The sequence below is a fragment of the Leptopilina heterotoma genome, unplaced genomic scaffold (assembly GCF_015476425.1).
Source record: "Leptopilina heterotoma isolate Lh14 unplaced genomic scaffold, ASM1547642v1 Lhet_270, whole genome shotgun sequence".
Lineage (NCBI taxonomy): Eukaryota > Metazoa > Arthropoda > Insecta > Hymenoptera > Figitidae > Leptopilina > Leptopilina heterotoma.
Window position 1 is genome coordinate 1,021,255 of NW_025110979.1, and position 22,603 is coordinate 1,043,857.

Below are 22,603 nucleotides of genomic sequence, written 5' to 3' on the forward strand. Positions count from 1 at the left end.
TATCAAAAAAGAAAAAAAATCATTTCTTTCTTATTAAACAATGACTTCTTTTGAAAGTGTCATTTCTGGCATTTAAGAAAAGCCATGATTATCATTTTAAACGAACCAAACGAACAATTACCATATAAATGTGGCATGTGCTACATGGAATTGTTATTATTAGAGTCATGAGGTTGAGAATCTCAATAAGGGCAAAATTGAGAACATGAAGCAACGACGGACAATGACCTGAAATAAAATAGACTCGCATCCGCTCCTCCTCCTCCCCTCTCTTCTCCCCTTCAACCTATGTTTATTTAAACTGCACTGAACCAGCATCCATCTCTCGATGCTTGTCACTAACCGCAGGTGCCCTCAGAGCGAGCCTCAAAGTTTTGCCTCTCGATGCGGATGAGACGAGGAAAAGCCTTCTTCTCTTTGTGTTGCTATGTGTGTTTATAAACACACAACGTGAACCTGTTGGACGAACTTGCTTTGTATATATCGCGTACATTTTACAGCTGATCTCCACTGTCAGCTGTCTGGTTATATTCTGCGCGAAAGCAAATCGTGATAGCAGCACAAACTAGTTTATGGCAATGGAAATTCACAATGATCTTTATATATAAGTCGATATCTCGTAGAGACCAATTAATGTGAAACTTTTCCTTGGAAAACCTTTATTTGGTCGGGGGGACTCTTTTGACCTTTTAGTTATTTATTCTCGGTATATAATCGTGAGGAGTCGCAAACACACATAGCAGCGCGAGTTTCGAGAAATATTGAGGAGGACAGGGAGGAAGAAAAAAGAAGCTTTGAATTACAATGGACTTGTCTCTCTCTCTCTCTCTCTCTCTTTTTTTTTGTTGTTGTTGTTGTCCGGGTGGCGTTCATAACAATTGGTTAGAAGCAAAAAAATAAATAAAAAAGAACATTGTAGCTTTTTCATTAGCCATCTGTTTCATAGTTTTTCTTTTGTTCCATATACATGAAAAAAGAAGATACGAAACTTGTTGCCTAATGGCTACACATATTTTCTATCAAGAAAAAAAAATTCAGCAAAACTATTATTTCACTCAGAAACGAATTCGGCTTGAGTCGAATATTTTGATTCTAACTCTGCTATACGAACTAAAAAATAGAATTTTATTTGTTTTCCATGATTCCTGATTTCCAGACAAAATTTTCACTTTTTCCCCGACCCTATTATTCTGATTCACTCCAAAAATTATTAGATATTCAAAAAAAAAATATTCTATTACATTTATTTACAAATTTCTTCAAAAGTAAAATTATTCGAAAAGATCAATAACTTCATTTTTAAATAAACATTCAATCATTATTATTTTTTCACAGAAATTCATATTTTCAAAAATTTTAAATTGAAAATCTTTTTGAAATTTAACAATTTTTGAAAATATTATTATAAAACATTAAGAAAATGATCACTCCGGGTCAAAGACTGTGATCATTTTCTCCATGTTTTATAATAATAATTGAATTTCTGTGATTAGTTTTTTTAGGAAAATATAATTGAATTACAAAAAAAGAATTTTATTATTTATGAAAATAATTGAATCCTTATGAAATTTTTATTATTTATGAAAATAATTAAGCGTTTGCGTAGAATTTTATCAAAAATTTTTTTAAAGAATTGAATCATTTTGCAAAATTTTATTAAAATATAGTAGATATTAAAAATCTTTGAATTGAGGAAAATTTTTGAAAATAATTGAAATTTTGACAAGAAATTTATTAAAATTTTTGAAAATAATTAATTTCGGAGAAAATTGTTATTATTATTTATAAAGATAATTGAAATTTTGAAGAGAAGTTTTTTAAACTGTTTGTTGACCATAATTAAATTTCTGCGAAGAATTCTATTACTTTTAAAAATAATTGAATTGTCAAAATTTTATTTTTTCTAAAATATTCTCGCTATAATGTTTTTAGTATTAAATTATTATCTAAAATTTAAACTGAAATTCAATTTTTAAACCAATTCTTATTAGAAAATTCTACGAGAATTCAGTTATTTAAATACAAAAAGTAAATAATTAATTTATTGAAGAATTATAAATTTCTCAAAATTAAAATCTCATAAAGAATTTTATTAACAAAATTTTTAAATAATTGAATTCTTTTGAAGAATTTTAATAAGATTTTTAAGAATATTTACATTTTTTAAAGAATTCAATTAAAATATTGTATTAAAAATAATTGAATTTCTGTGATTAGTTTTATTATTTATGAAAATATAATTGAATTCCAAAAAAGAATTTTATTATTTATGAAAATAATTGAATCCATGCAAAAATTTTTATTATTTATTAAAATAATTGAATTATTGCGAATAATTTTATTAAAATTCCTAAAAATAATTGAATTCTTGTGAAATTTTTATTATTTTTGAAAAGAATTAAGTGTTCACGTAGAATTTTATCATAAATTTTTTTAAATAATTGAATTATTTTGCAAAATTTTATTCAAATACCTAGTAGATATTAAAAATCATTGAATTGAGGAAAATTTTTGAAAATAATTGAAATTTCAGCAAGAATTTTATTAAAATTTTTGAAAATAATTTAATTTCGGAGAAAAATTTTATTATTTATAAAGATAATTGAAATTTTGACGACAATTTTTCTAAATTTTAAAACATAATTTGATTTCTGCGAAAAATATTGTATTACTTTTGAAAATAATTGAATTTTTACAATCATTTGTAACTTCTCCAAAATTCAATTTTTTTAAAATGATTTTAACTAAAATTCTTCTATAAATCCGTTACTTTTAATTATTAATTAAGTATATAATAAAATATTTAACTGATTTCAGAAGAATTTGTCTTATTAAAATTTTTCATAAATCTAAGTTCTTTAAAATTTCTAATTAAATTCGTTCAAAATTGTAATTTTATAAAATTTTTAATTAAAACCTTCTGATGTTCATCTATTTATGAAAATTTGAAATATCGCAACTCTTTTAAAGTTCAATTAATTTTGAAATATTTAAGTAAAATTATTTATTAAATAATTTATAAGTATAATAATTTTTAGATAGTTCTTCAAGAATTAAGTTATTTAAAAAGAAATTATTGTTGGAAATAGAAAAATAATTGATGGTTTTATATTAGAATTCGTGGTAATTTCATAGTTTATGAGGCAAACAAAAAAGACGCAAAAATTCAGAATTTTCTATAATGAATTCTAAAAATTAAATTTTTTCCAGTGCTTTTAATAAAAATCCCTGACTTTTCCCTGATTTCCTTGACCAATTCTACTTTCCCTGACTTCTTCCTGATCTGTGGCATTTCTGTAATTATTCACTGTCGTAATTATTCACTGTAGTATCTTCATTCATTGGTCCGATTAGATTTCGTACTGCGAATTTGATAAACGCTATCAAACATTGTTTTTTTAGCGAAAATAATCTTCGTTTCCGGTTTAATTTTTTTTCGAATTTTGCATTTAACGTCAAGAAGTTTGTACTTACGTTTTCTGAATTTGTCATCGACGCTAAGAGTTAAAAACTATAATTCTAGGTTCTATAAATGAAATTAGAGTCGACGTTCAGCGTCGAAAAGTTTTTTTTTTAAATCAAAATGTCGCTAAAGTCGCTTCTATGATTAAACTGTTTAAAATAAAAAATTTTAGTAAAATTTCTACTTTGATTTTGTGGAAAAATTTTGATGCTTAGTGTGGATAATTAGTATTAGATTTTAGGTCCCTAAAGTTAGTGTCGACGCTTTGTATGGAAAAGTATTTTTGAATTGAAACAACTTTTTTAGTTTTAACTAGAAAACTTTGGTAAAACGTTTATAACTTTCTTTGATACCAAGAAGAGAAAAAAAATTACCTTGTAGCGTTAACGCAAATTTCTGAAAATCAAATAAATATTTACTTGATTCAAATCATTTTTCTTTAAAATCAATTAAATGGTATACACTGTAAAAAATTTAGGGAGTTAACGGACTCGGGAGTTGGGAGTGAAATTTTTCGAGTTAAAAATCAACTCCAAAAGAGAGTTAATTTCTAACTCCCTTCATTCAACACCCGCGCGAGTTATTTTTTCCATAGGGAGTTAGCATTTGGGTGTTAAATTTTAACTCTCTTTATTTAACTCCCCTGGCATTAACTCTCCAATGGGTGCGACTTTTATAGAATCCCCTGGGGAGTTAAAATTTAACTCCATTTTTTTACAGTGTATTTGCTTCAAATATACTGAAATTATTGATTGAAATAAATTTTTTCTTTCACTTTATAGTAATATTAGAAACGAAGTAGTTTTATAATCACAAGACTAGAGTCTATAAATGTGCATTTTTACATTCTCATTTTCCAACTGTTTATAGAAGTGTGCTATTGTTAAAAGTGTTAAAAGCATAAGAGAGCTGGTTTCTTTTGACCAGACCACATGGATACGACCACAATCCACTTAGGCTCTATTCATAAATACAATAAATCGATTAGACCGGCAATAACGTGACCTAAATCTCATTACATTTTCAATATATACATATATATATATAGAGAGAGAGAGAGAGACAAGAAACGATATACATTAATGACAATAATACGATAAGTGTCTATCAATTTCCATCCCCTCCCCTCCCAACCCTTCACAATACCGTTTTGAAGACATACAATTTTTATCATGTTGAACACGCAAGACAATTGTAATAATAATTTCGAATTAGAGAATCTGATATTAAAAGCCATCTAACTGTCACTTTCATGTTGCTAGGTTGCTATCGAGTGATGCGCGTCTGCGTCAAGAATCGCGGCCGATATGCTCGTAAACATGTATGTATCTCCAAATTGGGGTAGGTCAGGAGGAATTTGCCTCTTCGATTAAAATACCAGCCGTTTTTCTTGGAAAAAAATTCATCCTTTTTTGTTATTGTCTCGTTTTTTAGTTATTTTATCTTTTTTTAGTTATTTAATTATTTTCTCTTTTTTCGTTATTGACTTTTTTTTTTGTTAATGTCTCTTTTTTTGGTATTTACTCTTTTTCAGTTGTTGTCCCTTTTTTTGTTAATATGTCTCTTTTTTTATTGTCTCTTCTTTTATTGTCTCTTTTTTGTTATTGTATTTTTTTAACTTGTCTCTATTTTCGTTATTGTTGAAATTATTTGTTTCTTATATAATTATTTTTTCCTGTGCATTTTTATTTCTTATATAATTTTTATTTCTTATATAATTTTTCTTTTTTATCTAATTTTTCTTTTTTTTTATCTAATTTTTGTTTCTTATCTAATTTCTCTTTCTTATAGAATTTGAATGCTGGCTTCGCATTCATCTACTAAAACCTATTATTTACTATTTTTTATTGCGATTTGATACTATTTGGATTTTTTTTCAGATTTTTGACACTAAAAGCTACTTTTTCCCTTTTTTTTAAAATATTAACTATACTTTAAATCTGCTAATAGTTAAAATAAAAAAAATTATTTTCAAAAATTTCAATACAATTCTTTTAAAGATTCAATTATTTTCAAATACTTTAAAAAAAATTTTTTTAAGAATTAAATTCTTTTCATAAATATAATAAAATTTTGCAAAAAAATTTAATTATTTAAAAAGATTTTTATCAAATTGTTCGTAAGAATTCAATTATTTTTATAAATAATAAAATTCCTCTCAGGAATTCAATTATTTTTAAAAATTTTAATAAAATTCGTTGCAAAAATTCAATTATCTTCAATAAAAAATTAAAATGAATTCCTTGAAAAAAAATTCAATTAAAAAAAAACTTTTTTTAAATTCTTTTAAAAATTCAATTATTTTCAAATATTTTAAGAAAAATTTTTTCAAGAATTAAATTCTTTTCATAAATGTCATAAACTTTTTCAAAAAAAATCAATTATTTAAAGATATTTTAATAAAATTCGTTGCAAGAATTCAATTATTTGAGTAAGTTCAAATATTTTAAGAAAAATTTTTCAAGAATTCAATTCTGTTTATAAGTAGGTATTGAAATTTTTCGGAAAAATTCAATTATTTTCATTACTAATAAAATTTTGAGAAAAATTAAATTGTTTAAAATAGAATTTTCATAAAATTTTTCGAAAAAATCAATTATTTAAAAAGATTTTTATAAAATTCTTCGCAAGAATCCAATTATTTTCATAAATAATTAAAATGTATGAAAAAATTCAATTATTCTTGAAAATTTTATTAAAATTCTTCGAAAGATTCAATTATTTCAAAATATTTTAAGAAAAATTGTTTTCAAGAATTCAATTCTGTTTATAAATAATGAAATATTTCCGAAAAATTCAATTATTTTCATGGTCAAAAACAATTTTGAGAAAAATTCAATTATTTGAAATACAATTTTTATAAAATTTTTCGAAAAAAATGAATTATTTAAAATGATTTTTATAAAATTCTTCGCAAGAATTCAATTATTTTTATAAAAATAATAAAATTTCTCTCAGAAATTCAATAATTAATTTTAAAAATTTTAATAAAATTCGTTGCAGAATTCAATTATTTTTATAAATAATTAAAATGAAATCCTCGAAAAAATGCAATTATTCTTGAAAACTTTATTAAAATTCTTCGAAAGAATTGAATAATTTCAAAAAAAAATTTTACTGTTATTTGTTTATTAGAATTTAATAATTATTTTCAATACATTTTTAATTAAATTTTTTAAAAGAATTTAATTATTTTCAATAATTATAGTGATAATTTTTAGAAATAATTAAATTTCAAAAGTTTTTTAAATTGAAGTCTTTGAAAATTTTTGATATTCTTGAATTGTAATAATATTAAAATGTTTATTTTGTTAAAATTATTAATTTTATATTTTTCTAAAAAGTTTTAAAAGTTTGAAAAAATTCATTTACAAATTAAAAAAAAAAGATTAAATTTTGGAAGAACAAGAACTTTAATTACATTAGGAAAATATCATTTTATTTAAATAGAAAAATAAATATTTGATTTAAATAAAATTTTTCTCTACAGTGTACTTATGTACATTATTTAAAAAATATTCACTTCTTTTAATTACATCTCTTCTATTAAAATTATGACTTTTCTTTGAACATATTTTCAATTTTTTCTGTTAACTTGTTCAGCAGATTTTCTTTTAACCTTTCTATCCTGCAATTTTTTAAAAGTTTATGTCAAAATTTTTTATTTACAACACTCCTTTTGTATTTAAAATTCAATCAATTTTTCCTCACCAAGCGAATTATTTTTCTATTTTTGTTCTTATTTGTTATTTTATAAACATCAACATGTTTTAAAAACAAAATGTCATTTAAAACATTAAATCAATATTTTTTTCTAATATTGTAAAATATAACTCGGATCAAACAATAACGAAAGTCGTGAGTATTTTTTCTTTTTGAGTCTAGAAAATAAAAAAATAAATTAATTTATAAAAATATTTTCTAAGATCAAACAATTATAATTATCCTTATTTTATACTTCCACACATAGAAAAAATTTTTTGTTGATTTAAAGAAATCATTATTGATGTTTCTTCGATTAAAAATAAATTGTTGAATTCAAAGAAAATTTGACTAAATCAAAGAAAAATTGTTTAATTAAAAAACTCTCTTTTTGTTTGAAAGAAAAAATTATTTTTTGAATGAAATAAAGCGATGATTTCTTTAAATTAACAAAAACTTTATTATTTTTATTTTGTATCATTTTCCAACCGAAAACATTGTTTTTCACCTACTTAATGAATCATATCTTCTCAAAGATAAATTCAAATATCATTCATAAAAATGATTCACTGAAAATCAATATTTAATGATTCGAAACTCACCGATTCTTTATTTTTCTATTGAGATAGCATAAAAAAAACATGATTAATGTACATCAAAATGCTTTTAAATTCAACTTGTATACTTGTTTTTAAATGTTTGAATTTTTTTCTATAATATTTTTTCCCGCAAATGAAAATTATATTCATTCATGTATTTTCCCTCAAACAGAGAAATAAGAAAATTACATGTTTAAAATTTCTCCGAAAAAGAATAAAAATTATTGACTCAGAAACATATGGCATAATAAAGAATAAATTTGTCAAAGTATTAGCTATATAAAGTCTGCAAAGGCATATATTTTTTGAATCAATAGAAAAATATTGATAAAGAAAATTTCTTCTATTTATATTTTTTCATTATTGATAGAAAAGAGCCAGGGCCTCTTTTTTGTCATCAATATAATGAATTTATCATTATTTTATTATCTATAAGTGCGAGTGTATAATTTAGAAAACAAATTTTCTAAAAATAACACTCTAAATATGAATATAAAAAAACCTATTTTTTCGATTACAATAAAAAAAATTTATTCTCAAATTAAATTTAAATCATATTTTAGAATATTCACGTAAACAAAGATTCACCTGGAACAGCGATAAGTTTCTCTAGAATAACAAAAGTCCTGACTGAAACAACTAAAACTTTTGCTAATGTAATAAAAGTTCTTGTTCTTCCAAAATTTAATCTTTTTTGTTTAATTTTTAAATGAATTTTTTTCAAAATTTAAAAACTTTTTAGAAAAATATAAAATTAATAATTTAAACAAAATAAAAATTTTAATATTATTACAATTCAAGAATATCAAAAAATTTTCAAAGACTTCAATTTAAAAACGTTTTGAAATTTTATTATTTCTAAAAATTATCACTATAATTTTTGAAAATAATTAAATTCTTTTAAAAAATTTAATTACAAATGTATTGAAAATAATTATTAAATTCTAATAAACAAATAACATTAAAATTTTTTTTGAAATTAGTCAATTCTTTCGAAGAATTTTAATAAAGTTTTCAAGAATAATTGCATTTTTTTCGAGGAATTCATTTTAATAATTATTTAAAAAAATAATTGAATTCTGCAACGAATTTCATTAAAATTTTTAAAAATAATTAAATTTCTGAGAGAAATTTTATTATTTTTATAAAAATAATTGAATTCTTGCGAAGAATTTTATAAAAATCATTTTAAATAATTCATTTTTTTTGAAAAATTTTATGAAAATTGGATTTTAAATAATTTAATTTTTCTCAAAATTGTTTTTGACCATGAAAATAATTGAATTTTTCGGAAATATTTCATTATTTATAAACAGAATTGAATTCTTGAAAAAATTTTTTTTTAAAATATTTGGAAATAATTGAATCTTTCGAAGAATTTTAATAAAATTTTCAAGAATAATTGAATTTTTTTTCATACATTTCAATTATTTATGAAAATAATTGAATTCTTGCGAAGAATTTTATAAAAATCTTTTTAAATAATTGATTTTTTCGAAAAATTTTATGAAAATTCTATTTTAAACAATTTAATTTTTCTCAAAATTTTATTAGTAATGAAAATAATTGAATTTTTCCGAAAAATTTCATTACTTATAAACAGAATTGAATTCTTGAAAAATTTTTCTTAAAATATTTGAACTTACTCAAATAATTGAATTCTTGCAACGAATTTTATTAAAATATCTTTAAATAATTGATTTTTTTTTGAAAAAGTTTATGATATTTATGAAAAGAATTTAATTCTTGAAAAAATTTTTCTTAAAATATTTGAAAATAATTGAATTTTTAAAAGAATTTTAATAAGGTTTTTTTTAATTGAATTTTTTTTCAAGGAATTCATTTTAATTTTTTATTGAAAATAATTGAATTTTTGCAACGAATTTTATTAAAATTTTTAAAAATAATTGAATCCCTGAGAGGAATTTTATTATTTATAAAAATAATTGAATTCTTGCGAACAATTCTATAAAAAATCTTTTTAAATAAATAAATTTTTTCGCAAAATTTTATTATACTTATAAAAAAAATTTAATTCTTAAAAAAAATTTTCTTAAAGGATTTGAAAAAGCTGCATTATTTTTTGAAAATTTATTGAATAATTTTACTAAAATATTTCAAAATTAATGGAATTCTAAAATAGTTACAAATTAAAATCTTAGAACTTTTTAACTAACAATTCTGCAGAATTAACTAATTTAATTTTTTGAAAAAGTTTAATTGAATTTGTTTTTGAAATTATTTTATATCTTATAATATAAGATAATGATTTTATTATTCGGTCATTTTTAATTATTATCAAACATGAAGAAGTCGATCACTCCGAGTCGAAGACTCGGGAGTGATTGACATCTTCTTGTTTTATAATAAATATTCTTATTAGTTGTTGAATTTGAAAAAGGTTCGAATTTGAATTTTTTGAAAATCTTAAATCTTATGGAAAAATAATAATAATTTAATATTTATTTGAAAAAGAATTTATTAATGTTTTTGAATAATTTTACAATTAAGGGTTCCCAATCAAAGAACCGGTTTTAAGTTTTCGAGACTCAAAATTCTCGACTTCTAAATAAAAAAAGGTTTTAAAATTTCAATTTCTTGAAAACATTTCGTATAAATTTCTATAAAGTTTACCAAATTGTTTCTCAAAAAATTGTGATTAAAAACAGTTTAATTTTTGTCTTACAGGGCAATGATTTTGAGCTTAAAAAAATTATAGCCGGTTCTTTGATTGGGACCCTTATTTAAAGAACTTTGTAAATAAATGTAATAGAACATTTGTTTGAGTATCTAAAAATTTTTAGAGTGAATTTGAGAGTGAATCAGAATATTCTTTAGGGCCATAGGGAAAATTGTCAAAATATTGCCTGGAAATTAGGGAAAAGTTCTGGGAAAAACAAAATAAAATTTTCTCGACAACCCTGTACATGAAAAAACGACTCTGATCCCTGTTATTATGTTCATGAATTTAGTTCGCGCTGAGTGAGAATTCCGTGAATGGAAAGATAGACTTCTCTCTTGGTTGTTGGAAGTCAGCTGTGAATGTATACAAAACAGAAATGCGCGTCTTACCGTCGAAATGCGTGTCGCGGCGCTTAAACGTAAACATCCGCCAACACAAAACTCGATTTTCCCATATTGGAAATAATTTTTGAAAAAAAAAAATTGATTCCCTTTGTGATGAATACGATTTTTGTAGTAGTTTCGAGAGAGAGAGAGACAAAGAGAGAAAGAGATGAACGATGAAATAAGTCCTAGGGCAAGTAAAAATAAATAAACGAGGGCACGTCTCTTTTGACATTGCCGTTTCAATGTGGAGTAACGAGATCAGACACTGTACAGAATGCCCGACCTCATTGAAGTACAACACAAAAGTCGAATTGACATTAACTTCAATTGAATGTTGTATATAAAAGGCACTGGAAATTTTCCAGTAAATACATAACAAGTGTGTTCCATTTACTAAAAAAATGGGTATCAAAACAATATTCCAAAAAAAATGAGACTTTAATGACAAGTGTATATCAGCTGTTATTGTATACAAAACTCCCCCCCACTTGGTAGTGTTTGAATATTTTCCATATTTCGATGCACTTTTATTGTGTAATCACTTTGGAGAAAAATTCTAAAAAATAGGAATTGCGTAGTTAGTCATTGTCTCCCGCTGAGAAGATTTGGCATTGTTTCGTCAAAACAGTGAACTGTCAGAGTATTTCAATGGATGATTTTGAATTTTCATGTGTTGGGGATTATTTCCCTTCTGTAATTTCTTTGCAATTAAAATGCAACATTGATAAAACTGTTGTTTAAAAAGACGGTGGGATTTTGTTTTTGTAGTAGGGCAAAATGGCTCTTTCTCACTCTCAGTCGCCTTGTTGTCAAGTAACAAAGACGCGTGTGTTAGCGAAAACAAAAAAAGTGGTAAAGAAAAAAAAAAAAACATTGAAATGGGGTATTACGCACCTCCATATGCATCCGTAACTTCGGCAGCGAGCAACGTCAAGTTGTGTTGAGCTGTTGTCCAGTCTTTCAGCACGTATCACGGTTTCCTTTTCGCGCAATGCCACGAAAAGCAACAACTCGTTTTAATCATGCCTAAACACGAAGCTGTCGCATTCAGCAAGCACCGTACTGCTGATCGCTCACAGCGTTGTTCGATTTATTTCGGTACGTCCGCACTCAGCAGGCGGGACATACAATGCCTTTGCGCATGAGCATTGCGCTGTGACACTTTGCGGACACCACCTCTTGGAGGCGCCACTGCCTTGGCAACAATATATATATGTATATATATAGATATAGATATAGATATTGCCCAAGGGAGCTAAAGGGGGCCATTGCCCCCCTCCCGGAAATTGACCCCCTTGATTATACGGCCGATAATAGTTTTAAAACTTAATGTTGTATATCGATGTTTGTGTATAGCTCTATAGTTGCAATTGTGGTATATAGGGTCCTTTGAACGATAATGAGTCATAAAATAAGTTTGCAACATCTATACATTGATAGGTCATTTGCCTTAATGTAAATTGTTTTGTTGAGGATAAATTCTCTATGGATGATGAGGGTGATTTGGAAGTTCTAAATTTTGTTCATTGAATTGATAGTCCGTTGTGATGAATTCAGATGATTGTTTGTAGATTTAGTTGCGATTCATTCCAAATTGAAACTAGCGCTCTTACTATTTTAGATTATGGACAGATTTTACTTTAGTTGAAATTAGGGGAAAACGTTTAAAAACTTGGTTCGAAAATGAATATCCGTTTTACTGAAAAAAGAGGAATCTCATTTTAAGATACTTGGTAGTAACTTTTAAGTTGTTTCCAAAAAGGCACAATAAGTATCTTAAAATGCATTAACTTCTAAAACAGAAGATGAAAAATTAAGTTGTTTTAAACGTTTTAACAGCATGTGATTGTTAGGTTCTCAATGGTAAATTTTTTCGACAACCAATATTTAATAAATTGAGCCGAAATTTTGTACGAAAGTCTAAAATACAATAAAGAAGGTCGCAGTGATGTGCAAAAGTTTAAATATTTTTAAAATTAATTATGACAAATTACTTTAAAATTATCAAGTGTTAAAAGTTACTACAAATGTATTTTAAGATGCTTCTTCTTGCAGTTTTTGTAAATTCTGTTTGCTTTGATAAAAAAAATTGTAGAATTTAAAATCATCTTTTCAAATGGAGGCAAAACCAAATTCAACAATGCTTTTGTTTCGAAAAGAATTTTAGGAACCAAAATATACTCATTCTTTTTGTTTTGATTCCAAAATTTTTCAAGTTTTGTTCTGATTTACAGATTGATAACTCGCTAACTTATACTATTACAGAGTTGCCATACAGGTCAGGGAATTTAGGGAAAAGTCAGGGATTTTTATTAAAAGTACTGGAAAAAAATTAATTTTTAGAATAAATAAAAATTCTGAATTTTGGTGTTTTCTTTGTTTGTTTCAACAAACTATGAAATTACCACGAATTCTAATACAACACCTTCAATTTCTTTTATTTCTGACAATAATTTATCTTTTTAAATAACTTAATTCTTGAAGAACTATATCATAAAATTATTACTTAGAAATTATTTAATGAATAATTGAGGGTCCCTATCAAAGAACCGGTTATAAGTTTTTGAGACTCAAAATTCTCGACCTCTAAATAAAAAAAGGATTTAAAACTTTAATTTCTTAAAAACATTTTGTATTGGTTTAAAGATTACCTAAATGTTTCTCAAAAAATTGTGATTAAAAACAGTTTAATTTTTTATTTACAGGGCAATGATTTCGAGCTTAAAAAACTTATAACCGGTTCTTTGATAGGGACCCTCAATTTTACTTCAATATTTCAAAATTGATTGAATTTTTAAAAGAGAACTTCAAAAGGATTTAATTTGAAATATTAGAAAATTTCAATTTTTAATGGATTTTATTAGAAATTTTAAAGAACTGAGATTTTTGAAAAATTTTAATAATTCAAATTTTTCTGAAATTAGTTGAATTTTAAAATATATAATATTTAATTAATTATTAAAAATAATGGTATTACAGAAGAATTTTAGTTAAAAACTAAAACATTTTTAATTAAATTTCTTTACCTATAGAATTCAATTATTTTCAAAAATTTTAATGAAATTCTTTGTAACAATTCAATTTCTTTCAAAATAATTTTAATAAAATTCTTCTTCGCAGAAATTCAATAATAAAATTCTTTTCCAAAATTTAATTATTTTCAAATATTTTAATAAATTATTAAAATTGTGAACTCGGAGTGATTGAATTCTTCTTGTTTTATAATAATATTCTTTAGAGTCATCTTTAAATATTTTATTTACAATAAATTTTTTATTCCTCTAAACATTAATAGCAAAAAATTACAATAAGCTTTTAAAAAACTTGGACCAGCAAAATTAGTTTTACTATAGTTATATTTTTGTAATATTTCAATGTGGTCTCTCTAAATTTGAATCAGTTAAAAATTTTTTTTTTAACAATTAATTTTTAATTATCTTATGTTTTTCTTTATTTAAATAAAATTGTTACTTAAAAAGCATTATAAAATTTTTAATTAGCCATGCAGAATATAAAATAATTTAAAAGTTTGTTAATCAGGGAAAATGAAAAATTAGTCAGAAAAAGTCAGGGATTCTGAAAATGAAATTTTGCAGCCACCCTATTATTATTAATTTTATAATTTTTAATATTAAAAAACGAACTACTTAAAAATAAATATTTAAAAAATAGTACAAAAAAATGATTTAAATAAAAAAAATACGATTTAAATAACAATTGGATTGTTTTGACTTTGTTTTTAAATCATGATTTTTGTCAGCCCTGAATCAGTGACTAGCTTTTTGCTTATGAATCAGTTAAAAATAACTGATTTTCAATGAGAAAATGACTAATTTTTAGTAAAAAAAAAAGTTACTGAAAAATTAGTTAAACTTCACTAATGGAATCAGTTAAAAAAATCTACTGAAACATCAGATATTTTTTTTAACTGACAATCTGTTAGGAATTTTGGAAAATCTGTGAAAAGAAACAAAATTACAATTTGTTTTGTCGAGTAAGTCCTTAAAATTAGAAGAATAAAAACTCTGTTTTCGTTTCAAAAATTTGGTTTTAATTTTGATTTTTGAATTTTAACTGAATTCTGTTAATGTTTTATTCCAAAAGAAGAATTAGAAGTCGACAAGAGTCGAAAAAACTTCCAAAACAGTTTTGTTTTGATTCATAAAGAAGTAACGAAATAAAAATAATGAATTCTGTTTGCTTTGATTTTGAAATCAGAATCGAAAGTCAAATTTGTTTTGTTTTGAATAAGAATATCTGAATCAAAAGTGTTTTGGCTTTGAATCTAATTTTGGAATCAGCAGTGAAAATTCTGGTTACGTCTCGATTCCTAAATTAGAATCAAAATTCAATTTACTTTTGCAGACAGAATAAAAACAAAATTCAAGAACATTTGTTTTGATTCAGACCATATGAACCAAAATAAAGAATATTGCTAGTTTTGTTTCAAAAATTTGAATCAAAATTGAATTCTGTTTGCTTATGATTCAAAAATAAATTTTGTTTTGTTTATAGCAGATATATCTTTGATTCTAAAAGCAGAATCAAAAGTCGATTTTGGTTTGTTTTAATTGAGAAATTTAAATCAAAATAATTCTGTATTATTTCGATTCAAACATCAGAATCAAAAATAAATTTTGTTTTGTTTTGGATAAAAATAGTAAATTCCGTTGATGTTTTGATTCTAAAATTAGAATCAAAAGTCAATGTTGTTTTGTTTTGATTCAGATATTTGCAATAAAAGTGTATTCTGTTTATTTTAATTCAAAAATTAGAATTTTGTTTTGTTTTAATTCAGACATTTGTATGTGAATTTTGTTTGTTTTGATTCGAAAATTAAAAATAACTTTTGTTTTGTTTTGATTTGATTCAAATAATTGAATCAAAGTAATGAATTTTGTTTATGTTTTGATTCCAAAATTGGAATCAAAAATCGATTTTGTTTTTTTTCGAAAAAAGTATAGGAAATAAAAATTTTTAATTTCCTTAAAGTTTTGATTCCAAAATTAGAATCATTAGTCAACTTTGTTCTGATTAAGACAATGAATCAAAATAGTTAATTCCGTGTTAATTTTGATTCCAAATTTAGAATCAAAGCTCAATTTAGATTTTTGTTTCTGATAAAAATATTTGGTATCAAAATACTGATTTCTGTTTGCTTTTTTTCGAATAATCATAATGAAAATTGAAAATTCAACTTTGCAACAAAATGCAACAAAACTTACGAATTTTTGTTTTGTTTCGACCAAAAATATAGGTACTAAATTTTTCAATTTTAGAAAAAAGAAGTTTAATTTAAAAAAAATAATAAAAAATGTTAAATATATCATTTAATAAAATCAGCTAAATAAATATTCACTAAATTAAAAGTTCGTTAAAATTAAAATTATTAATTTCACAAGTAAATTATTGAAAATATTCCTCGGAATATTAGGAAAAAGTCAATAAATTTCTGATGTATTATATTCTAATTTTTCGACTCTTTTTTTTATTATCTATAGAAATTTTTTTTCTCCGAATATAAGTATAGTTGATAAAGAGAGTTGCGGGCGTCTGGGAACTTGGAAAACGGTTTCGAATGTCGAGATAGCTAAAAAGGATTTAAAAGGCTTTCGCATTTGAGGTCGACGACTCACATTTGCGTTGTATTATTCGCGTTGAAACACTCGAAAGAATCCAGTCAAAATGAAACAAAGGGAACAATAATAATTAAATGATGACTAATTTCATCACTTTTTATTGTCCTCCAGGAAAACTATACTCTATTTTTCATCCTTGCACTTTGTTAACTAAAAAAAAAATAATTATTGTTTAAAAATTTATAAACAAATTTTTCTCTTTTTTGCAAAACAAAATTTGTAATTTTTACAATTACTTACAAAATTTACCCTCGAGAAAAACTGTACGAAAAAATTTGGGTTTAATTTCAAAAATAAAAAATTATGATTTTTCTTGTATAAACTTTTTGAAAAATAAATTTTCTTCCCTATCGACCGAGTAATTCACGTGTGAAACCCTGTGAACTGATAACCAGTCGTGTCTAAGTGTGGACGTATTTTAATTCCCCCCGAGAAATTATAAGTTTATTTATAAAAGTTTGTGTGTTAGAAATATGTGTAAATATTATGAAAGTTGTGCTGATTCTGCTGAAGTGTTAATCAATCAGAAAGTGACAATGAAAGTAAGAAAACTTTGATAGGTAAGTAATGAAAGTTAAATTTAACTAACCTAACCTCTTTTTTTCTCATGTTTATGAGAAAATAATTTTAGAAATTGTAATTTGTTTTACTATCAATATTTTGTTTACAGTTTTACTGAAAGTTTAATCTTTTTTTTTTCTTTTAGCAAATGGAAACGGACATTGAGCAATTAATGCGAAATGTTATTTGAGGAGGCTATTAATAGTTGGACTTTACAAATTAGTACATTTTTAGATCATAGAAAAGTAGGAGCTGATTTTAAAAACAATGAAGTAATTGACGATTTAATGAAAAAGAAATTTATACGCAATGAGAGCGATGCATTTGTTGGATATTTGCTATTGTTTTGGTCATTGTTGTTCTTAATCTATAAGAAATGGTTCAATGTAAGTATAAACATTTTCTAAAAGTTGTTTTTGCTAATTTGGAGTAATTACAATTTTTGAATTTATGATTAAAAATTATAATTGCATAATTGTATTTTAATTATTTAATTAACATTTTTAATTATTTTAATTTTCTTTTAATTTTTATGTAATGAATTCATTTTTCATAGTTGTGGAATAGTTACAATTTTGAATTTATAGAACAATACGTTATAATAATTTAATAAATATTCAATTATATAATAATAATAATCGAGATATTCTGTCCTTACGTTAAATTAGGGCTTTTTGATTCGAAATTGATTTAAGGCTCAAATTGTCATGTCAAAAGTTTGATAATTAATTTTTAAATAGAATGATTAGTGTTTTAGTGAAATTAAAACATTAATCCCAAAATTTTTTTTTCCCAGAATTTTTACAATAACAGGATTTTCACGCAGAACAGGGAAAATAAGTAAGGAAATTTTTTTCAAAGGGTTAAAAAAATATCAAATTATCGAAAATCTTAAATAGTTTATGTATTTTTTTATCAAATTAAAAAAAATCCATAAATAGAGTTACAGTTGCAATTTTTAAAAATATACAATTGTTTTCTCACTTATTTTTGTATTTAAATTATTGAATTCTCATACAAATTTTTTTATTATTTATTTACCAATTATTAAATTAAAATTCTTTAAGTTTTCTATTTTTCTCTAAATCTAATGAAATTTTTAAATAAATTATATTATTTTTAGCAAAATTTCACAAAATTTCACAAAATTTCACAAAATTTCAATTAATTTGATAATTAGAAATAATCAATTATTTTCTCACTTATTTTTGTATTTAAATAATTAAATTCTAGAACTTTTTGATAAGAATTGATTTGAAAAAGAATTTCATTTATAATTTTAGAAAATATTGAATTGCAGTTTTAATTTCAATTAAATTTCAAAATCAAATCGCCGTAACCGAATATTTTAATGTTTATTTTAAAAAATTATTAATGTATTATATTCCTTTAAAAATTATTCGAAAATTCTAAACAATAATTGACTTTTAGAAAAATTGCAGTTGTAATTTTTAGAAATAATTAAATTTCAAAAGGTTTCACATTGAAAGTATTTTTAACATTAAATTTCTGGTGAATAAATAAATTTTTAATAAGGATTAAAATATTTATTAAACAGAAATTAATGGAATTTGAAAAATTTTATTTAGAAATTCTGAAAATTAATTTCTCTTTGATTTAAGAAAAATTTCGTTTATTGAAAAACAATTTAGTTGATTCAAAAACTATTTGTTTTAAAGAAATTTTTGAATTAAAAAATTATTTCTTTCACTATCTGTATCAGTGATAATTGTTTTTGATTGAAAGGACAAATTTTTTTTATTCGAAAAATTTGTTTAAATCAAGGAAAAATTGTTTAAATTAAAGAAATTTTCTTTGAGCCAAAAAACCTCTTTTTGTTTTGAAAGAAACATTTATTTTAAATGAAATAAATAAACGAATCTTAAAAACTGATTTTTTTAAATTAACAAAAACTTTTTGCAGGGTGTAATTTAATAAATATAGAAATAAATTATAATTATGCAAGTATAAATTATAAATTTTTTTCCTAATTAATTATAATTATATAATTGTTAATTATAAGTATAATTGTAATTGTAACAGAATTGTTAATTATAAGTGTAATTGTAATTGTTAACTGTAAAAATTGAATAATAGAAACTATATCTTTAATTCTGTATTTATGATTTTTTTTACAGAAATTACTGCGCCACAAGTGTTTTCCTTTGATACAAAGAAACCGAATTATTAATACAATATGGGACTGTATATTTTGTATTATAACTGTAAATTATTTATTCTTCATCTTTTTTCAATCGTTGAAATATTCAACTCTTCCGAATATTAACAAATTTATTGCTTTCTTGTATAAAAGTTTTTATATTCATCAAACTGGAGTAAATATTTTTATTTTTGGATCATGGATGAAAGGATGCAGTACATTATTATTCGCTTTTTTTGTCTTTCATCCTTATTCAGAAAGGTAAATATTTCTATTATGTAAAATTGTAAATTTAATTAATAAATTAATTTTATTTATTATTTTATTTAAATTAATTAATTTTTTTGGAAAAATTGTATAAATAGTTTAGATTATTTTAATATTTAATGTAATTCCTAAATTTTTAAATAATTTTTTTTTTATTTTTTAATTTAGTTAAATTTTAATTAACAGTTAATATTAAATTTGGTAAAAAATAAACAGTTATTAAATTGTTGAATTAAAAAAAATTTTTAAACAAATTGAGAATTATTTTGTACCAAAAAATAAATAAATAAAAAGTAAAAAAGTAGTTCAAATTCAGTAATATTGATTGTTTATAATTTAGTGTTTATAAAGAAAATAAGAAATAAATTTAAAAAGAGAATTTCAGTATTTTGCGTTAATTAACAATTTCAAAAATTAATTATTATTTTAGACTCGATCCAGCAGTGTTTCTTCTCTTATTTTTAAAAATTCTAGATGCAACTATTTTAGCAGTGTGTCGTCTCATTTTATGCCTTTGGAATAGGCAAATACACTTAATATTTATGAAAATGTTATTCATTTGTCATTGTCTCACCTGGTAAGTAATTTAATTTCTTTTTATTTTTTTTCGAAATATTTAATATAGAGAAAATTAAAAATTATTTTAAATTTAAATTTAATATTTACTAAATAATTTTCTTTTACAGGAGTTATCTTTACATATATTTTGTACCAAAATATATTTTATTGGGAAGCAATAATAAAAATCCGACGGAAAAATTTCTAATATGGATGTGGTATTTTTCTGAGTGTTTAAATTCGGTGAGAGATATTTTTCTGCTTTTTTTTTTTTTACTAAAAATATAGTCTATTTCTGTTAACTCTTCGTTACTTGCATAAAAATTCCCAGACGTTTAGTAATTATTATTTTAATTTAATTTAAAATTAATACCAATTAAGAAACTGTCAGTTTCAGTAGTGAATGAGTCTAACGGAGAGTTAATAATTTAATAAAAAGTTTGATAAGAAATAATTGGAAAATTTTCGAAGAAAAGATTTTTCCTCAAAAAGTACAATTAGTAAAAAAAGTTTAAAAAATTAAAACGTAATTACAATTAAAATTGTAATTAGAATTATAAAATAATTATCCAAGGTGGAAGAATTGTAATTAATTATAAAATAATAATTATACTTTAATTAATAATTTTGAAAAAAAACAAAATTTCTGGATTTGTAATTTTTTCTTTTTTTCAGGTGTGGTTGAAACTATTCGAAGGTTTTGATGCCTATTTTTTCCCTCCACTGTCAAAAGAATCAATTGACTTTGTAAATAGAATAAAGGAACAGAAGGCCTTATTAAAAAAGTAATTTTCTTTTAAATTCTTTACTTTTTCATTCCTTTTTTGAATTTTGTATTAATTTGACATTTTCTTGAAGGCAACCGAATGTACAAAGAAGGAAAAAAGCTGAACTTTTGAAAACTGTCACTTGTAAGTTTTTTAAATTTATTTTCTCATTCGAAATTATTACTCAATGTATTAAATTACGATTGATATAAAATTCTGAATGAATTAATGAAATTTTTTGCCTACGTAAAATAAAAATAAGGGTAAAATAATAAAAAGTAAAATATTTTAATTAAATTTGAATATTAATAATGTCTTTGTTAGCTTAAATTATTTGTTGAAAAAAAGTGTCAATATTTGTTAATAATTCAATATAATGTTGAATTTATTTTATTTTGTAGGTGTTATGTCTGTAAAAAAGAAATTGAAAAGAATGAGAAAAGCGAAGGAAGCTAAACTTGGCATTCAATCGTACATTGAAGATGATAAAGTTGATACTGAGGAGAAAACACCTAAGAAAGAAGAAATAATGCAATCATTGTTATGTACGAATTAATTTTTTAATCTTCTATTTTTCATTTGTTCCTTTTTTTCAATTTTCATCAAAAGCTGTTAATTATTTTGTTAACCGAATTCATATTCATTTATTTTAATTATTTACTTTCATCATTTCTATATATTTATTTTTTATTTGTTTTATTTAATTTATTTTTTTTATTCTTTTATTTACTTTGTTTATTTATTTTATTTTTGTATATTTTATATATTTCATTTACTTATTTATTTCATGTGTTGCTTTATTTATTATTTTTTCTTTTTTTTTAAATTATTTTATTTTTTTAATTTTCTTTATTTTTTTGAATGTTGTATTCTAGGTGCAATGGCAGTTAGGAAAGAAATTCAAAAATTAAGAAGGGAGAAACGAAATAATTTGGATTCAGAAAGTGCAATTTTAAATGATACTGAAAATACTGATGACTGTGAAATTAGTGAAATTGATGATAAAAGTGATAACGATATTTTTGATGTAGAATCTATTGAATCACAGGAGACAAGTGTCTGAATTAACGAAAGTTAATTAGTGCCTAAATTATGTTCCTTCTTTGCTGTATAAATTTGAAAAACGAATTAAAATCAAAAATATTCCTATTTTTCACTTAGAAGTTTTGTTGTTTCTTTCCAATTTTTCACCCAAAGGAAAATTTTTCTTTGATTTTGAAAAAGAAATTATTCTTTTGATCTGCTTCTTACGTTCTTATTCTATGTTTATTCTATGCAGAAAACTTGTAATTGTAAACAAAAAAACCAAAAAAGGAAAAAACTTTTTAAACAAAAGGAAATTTTTTTGAAATCAAAGAAATTGACTAATAAATTTTTTTATAATCTCTAAATTTGAATTAGTAAAAGTGTTTATTAATTTCAATTAGTGACTGACTTTTTGCGTTTGATTTAGTAAATATTACTAATAAATTAGTGGAAATTACTCATTATTAGTAGAAATTAATCATTATTAGTAAAATTCACCAATTCAAAAGCAAAATATCAATTAATAATTCAAAATAGTAAATATTTTTACTAATTTAAATTTAAAGAGTAACTGAAAATATTTTTATTTATTTATATTTTTATTTATTTATTTAGGTTCCCAAACCGAAAAGTAGAAAATAATTTTTTCGATAATTTTAGGCTAAAGAATACACTGGACAATTTTTTAATACCTAAGTTAATTCTAGAATTACTACAAAATTTATATTTTTGTATGTTGAAAAATATTTTGGAAAAATTCATGAAAACCTTAATTTCTCGCTTGACATAAT

General features: G+C 22.8%; 2 protein-coding genes across 3 annotated transcripts in view; one reads left to right on the top strand and one right to left on the bottom strand.

The window, feature by feature from the left end:
* LOC122503855 (protein yippee-like 1) overlaps positions 1–11,949 on the bottom strand; it is a 39,862-nt gene extending 27,913 nt beyond the window's left edge. The window contains exon 1 of the mRNA XM_043614602.1: positions 11,728–11,949. The gene's annotated coding sequence lies outside the window, so the exon portion shown is untranslated. The remainder of the gene's footprint in view (positions 1–11,727) is intronic.
* A 4,872-nt stretch (positions 11,950–16,821) lies between these two features.
* LOC122503853 lies at positions 16,822–21,946 on the top strand. 2 transcript variants are annotated; one of them, XM_043614598.1, is made up of 9 exons: positions 16,822–17,032; positions 17,179–17,419; positions 19,172–19,455; positions 19,892–20,038; positions 20,148–20,262; positions 20,695–20,804; positions 20,878–20,930; positions 21,188–21,331; positions 21,662–21,946. In XM_043614598.1, the coding sequence occupies exons 2-9, from the start codon at positions 17,213–17,215 to the stop codon at positions 21,847–21,849; spliced, it is 1,248 nt and encodes a 415-aa protein (XP_043470533.1). In that variant the 5' UTR covers positions 16,822–17,032; positions 17,179–17,212; the 3' UTR covers positions 21,850–21,946. The 2 variants fall into 2 exon arrangements, with proteins under 2 accessions (XP_043470533.1, XP_043470534.1); XM_043614599.1 differs by lacking the exon at positions 16,822–17,032 and adding an exon at positions 17,050–17,108.
* The last annotated feature ends 657 nt before the right edge of the window (positions 21,947–22,603 follow it).

What these genes read in the sequence shown, in the direction of transcription:
- LOC122503853 (XM_043614598.1), top strand. Translation starts at nt 17,213, where the DNA reads ATGTTATTTGAGGAGGCTATTAATAGTTGGACTTTACAAATTAGTACA. An exon ending in TTTCATCCTTATTCAGAAAG is followed by an intron (nt 19,456 to 19,891) that starts GTAAATATTTCT and finishes TTATTATTTTAG; the next exon opens with ACTCGATCCAGCAGTGTTTC. An exon ending in ACTTTTGAAAACTGTCACTT is followed by an intron (nt 20,931 to 21,187) that starts GTAAGTTTTTTA and finishes TTTATTTTGTAG; the next exon opens with GTGTTATGTCTGTAAAAAAG.